At 56.5% G+C, this 4,283-nt stretch overlaps 1 protein-coding gene across 1 annotated transcript in view; it reads left to right on the top strand.

Moving 5' to 3' along the window:
• ITGB4 (integrin, beta 4) overlaps nt 1-4,283 on the top strand; it is a 54,813-nt gene that overhangs the window by 5,630 nt on the left and 44,900 nt on the right. Inside the window, exons 11-15 of the mRNA XM_014531747.1 lie at nt 63-139; nt 385-587; nt 2,519-2,622; nt 2,743-2,841; nt 3,013-3,142. Of these exons, the coding sequence (XP_014387233.1) occupies nt 63-139; nt 385-587; nt 2,519-2,622; nt 2,743-2,841; nt 3,013-3,142 (613 nt within the window). The remainder of the gene's footprint in view (nt 1-62; nt 140-384; nt 588-2,518; nt 2,623-2,742; nt 2,842-3,012; nt 3,143-4,283) is intronic.

Genomic DNA, 4,283 nt, shown 5'->3' with positions numbered 1-4,283 from the left:
GGCAGCAGGAGCGTCCAGTGGTCCTGCCCGCCCCCCATACACCCGACGTGTTCTCATTCTAGCAAAAAGAGGTGGGCTCGCCTCAGTGCAGCGGCAACGGAGACTTCATGTGCGGACACTGTGTGTGCTACGAGGGCTGGTGAGTGTGCAGTGCCCAGCGTGCCAGCGGGCCCTCACCCTGGGCCCCCGTCTGTGCCTGACTAGGAGAGGGCACCTGGTTGTTAGGTGCGGCCCGTTCAAAGCACTTTGAGCTACTTAGATATATAGGATGCAGCTGGAAAGAAATGTTTCTGCTCAGAGCCTCAGTTTTCTCATCTGTAAAATGGGAGGGTGAAAGGCCCAGCCTGGTCCCCGGCTGTGGGAAGTGACTGGCTCCTCCCTCAGGAGTGGCAAGACCTGCAGCTGCTCCACGGGCTCGCTGAGTGACATCCAGCCCTGCCTGCGGGAGGGAGAGGACAAGCCGTGCTCCGGGCACGGCGAGTGCCAGTGCGGGCGCTGCGTGTGCTACGGCGAAGGCCGCTACGAGGGCCAGTTCTGCGAGTACGACAACTTCCAGTGCCCACGCACCTCCGGGTTCCTTTGCAACGGTGAGCTCAGCGGCCGGTGCCGGTGGCCCGGGTGCCAGCCCCTGCCCTGCCCTGCCGCTCCCCCATCAAGACAGGTTGTGAGAGCCAGGCTGAGAGTTCGAATCCCAAGTTCGGACCCAGCCCTCCTCCGGGCTCCCTGAGTGCCTCCTCCCTGCAAGTCCAGCACCAACCTGGACCTCTACCCCTTCTACGAACTTGATGCCCAAGGCCAGTGGGACGTTTAAGACCCCCATTTCCCTGAGGTCCCCCAGTCCGTGCCCACCTCCTGTCTCCACCCTCCCATCTCATTATGGTGGGTATCGCCCAGCTCAACCCTCGCGGTTACTGGGATACTGTGGCCTGGCGATCGTTCCTCGCTCAGAGATGCTACGTTTCTAGCGGGCACGCCTGGAGTTACAGCCTCCGCGTACAGTCCCCACCCCATCTCACTTCGTAAGAAATAAAACTGTCATTACTTCCAAGTGTCAGGAACCTGTCACAAAATATCAAGAGTGTGCTACGGCGCACTTTCGAAGAAAGTGAGGAAGAGATGGCTCTAGCCCATCAGTGAGGCTAACAGTGAGGTGGGGTGGCCTACAGGCCACAATCAGTCACGCCGTGGCCAAGGCCGCGGGCACACAGCCTGGCCCACGCTTCCCAGCCGGGCGGGGTCACAGAACCCAGATAGGTGCCACGTGGAAGGACGGAACGGTTGCACGGAGGAGGGTGAATGAAAATCCACTCATCACGTTCCTGTTAAGCCCCAACTGCACGCCTGCCGCTGAGGGTGGAGCCCCTGCTCTCCTACCCTTTCGTCCATTCCTGCTGTTGCCTGACATCTCTCTTCTCCCGCCGTCCATCCCAGATGCGTCCAGGGAAACGAAGGGGGAACCAGTTCATCTGGAGGAGGGCAGAGCTGGGAGGGAGAGGGGAGGGGGGCGCTGCAGGGAAGGAGGCGAGGCCAGAGCGCAAGGTGGGCCCGGGTCTAGTCTAGTCCAAATGCTTTCCTTTTTTTAATATCTATACACATATATATTTTTTAAATATATTTTTTAAATATTCTTATTGATTTCAGAGAGGAAGGGAGAAGAAGAGAGAGAGACAGAAACATCGATGATGAGAGAGAATCATTGATCGGCTGCCTCCTCCTGCACGTCGCACACTGGGGATCGAGCCCGCAACCCGGGCATGTGCCTTGACCGGGAATTGAACTGTGACCTCCTGGTTCATAGGTCGATGCTCAACCACCGAGCCATTCCCCTGGGCCAAACCTTTCCTTAAAGGCTCAGACAATAATTTTCAGCTTTGTGAGCCACACGGTCTCTGGCACAACTACCCATCTCTGCTGCTGTAGCAGAAAGCCGCTGTGGGCGGGGCTGTGTTCCCATGAAACTCGCAGAAACAGGTAGTGAGGTGGGGTGGCCTACAGGCCACAATCAGTCAACCTTTATTCTATCAGAAGGCTGCTGGACTTTATCCTGAGGGCAGAAGAGAGGCACTGGAGGTTTTGTTTTCACTTTCTAGCTATTTGTATGTTAACCTTGTAGCCAGGCACCTTGCTCAACCCACTTAATGAGATCTAATAATTTATCTGTACACTCTTGATATTTTGTGACAGGTTCCTGACACTTGGAAGTAATGACAGTTTTATTTCTTACTTCCCAATACTGATACGTTTTATTCCCTTTTCTTACCTGATTGCATTGGCCAAGACTCAATAGAGGTTCTTAAACAGGGGAGCCACAGGATTGGGTTTGTGTTGTGGGGTGGCCACTCTGGCTGCAGAGTGGAAAGTGGAAGGTGGGATGGAGGGGAACAGATGGAGGGAAGATTTTCGAAGAAAGTGAGGGAGAGATGGCTCTAGCCCTGAGCTCAGCTCCCCCAGGCCCTCCCCGGCAGGGGGGCCACCAGGACTGCAGGTGTGAATGGGCCCTCCCGCCTCCTCTCTGCAGACCGGGGACGCTGCTCCATGGGCCGGTGTGAGTGCGAGCCCGGCTGGACAGGCTTGAGCTGTGACTGCCCTCTCAGCAATGCCACCTGCATCGACAGCAATGGGGTAGGCCTGGCCCTGGGGCAGGCAGTGTGGGGCGGCAGACGGGGGTCCGGTCAGGACCACCCACCCCCTCAGGCAGGGGTAGGGGTGCAGAGGGCTCACCGGTGCCTCCTCTCGCCTCAGGGCGTCTGCAATGGGCGTGGTCACTGCGAGTGTGGCCGGTGCCACTGCAACCAGCAGTCCCTCTACACAGACACCACCTGCGAGATCAACTACTCGGCGGTGAGGCCAGGATCGCTGGGGGGTGGCATGGGGACCCTGGGCACAGGGCAGGGTGGGCAGGAGGGGCTGAGCCTGGTGCTGCGGGAGCCGGGCGAGGGTGCGAGGCTGGGGGAGTGGGCCTGGCAGAGGCCTGCCCAGCACAGTGTTCACCGGCCCCTCCCTCCCACCCAGGTCCGTCTGGGCCTCTGCGAGGACCTGCGCTCCTGCGTGCAGTGCCAGGCCTGGGGCACAGGCGAGAAGAAGGGGCGCACGTGCGAGGAGTGCGGCTTCAAGGTCAAGATGGTGGATGAGCTTAAGAACAGTAAGGAGCAGGGGCCGAGGATCGGGGGTGCCGAGAGCCCAGGCCAGGGGCATTCAGTGGGGTACGAGGTGTCACTTATCTGGACAGGGGTACAGAGCTGGGCAGAGGCCTCCTAATCTAAACGGAGGCTGCGCAGCCCTAGCCGGTTTGGCTCAGTGGATAGAGCGTCCGCCTGTGGACTTGAAGGGTCCCAGGTTCGATTCCGGTCAAGGGCACATGCCCTGGTTGTGAGCTCGATCCCCAGTGGGGAGTGTGCAGGAGGCAGCCAATCAATGATTCTCTCCCATCATTGATGTTTCTATCTCTCTCTCCCTTCCTTTCTGAAATTAAAAAATATATATATATGAAAGTGCCAACTGCAAAAACAAAAAGATACTCCTGAAGAAAAAGAATAAGTACAGGACTTGCCCTACCAGCTCTCAACCCTTACTATTAAATTAGTCAGGTAGTAGGCTAGGGATAGAACAGAACAAAGGAAGAGAAAACAGAGCCTAGAAACAGACCTGACCATGAATGTAAACTTGATATGAAACAAGAGTTAACATCACAGATCTGTGGAGAAATGACAGACTCTGCAATAGTGGTGCTGGGACAAGTGGTTTTTCATGTAGAAAAAAAATTAGGGATAATAAATGGTATTGGTTTAAGCTGCTTCGTTTTTGGTAATTTGTTACACAGCAATAGAAAACAAACAGGGGGCTTGCAGGAGGCGGCCAATCAATGATTCTCTCTCATCATTGATGTTTCTATCTCTCCCACTCCCTTCCTCTCTGAAAGCAATTATATATATATTTAAATTATATGTATATATTAAATTGAGGCTGAGGCTGCCCAGTCCAGATAAGGGTTCCAGACCTGGGAGGGGTCACGGCATCCAGGCAGAAGGCACATAGACCCGGGCCACGGGCACAGTTAATTAGGGACCAAAGAGTGTGGGGAGGGGGCACCGGCTTGGGCAGGGACGTGAGCACAGCAGGGGCACGTACCAGGCCATGCGGGGCCACAGCGTCCGCTCCTCTGGGTCAGACACATTCCCAGAAGCCCAGCTCCCAGGTGAGGCTCCGGATGGGGAGGTGGAGGCACAGATTTGCAGACTTTGATGCTCCTGGTCAGGGCAGGGCCCCATCTCCGTGCAGGGGAC

This window comes from Myotis brandtii, unplaced genomic scaffold (assembly GCF_000412655.1).
Source record: "Myotis brandtii unplaced genomic scaffold, ASM41265v1 scaffold825, whole genome shotgun sequence".
Classification (NCBI taxonomy): domain Eukaryota; kingdom Metazoa; phylum Chordata; class Mammalia; order Chiroptera; family Vespertilionidae; genus Myotis; species Myotis brandtii.
Note: the sequence above shows the minus strand (reverse complement) of the source record. Positions and strands in the feature narration are given on the sequence as shown.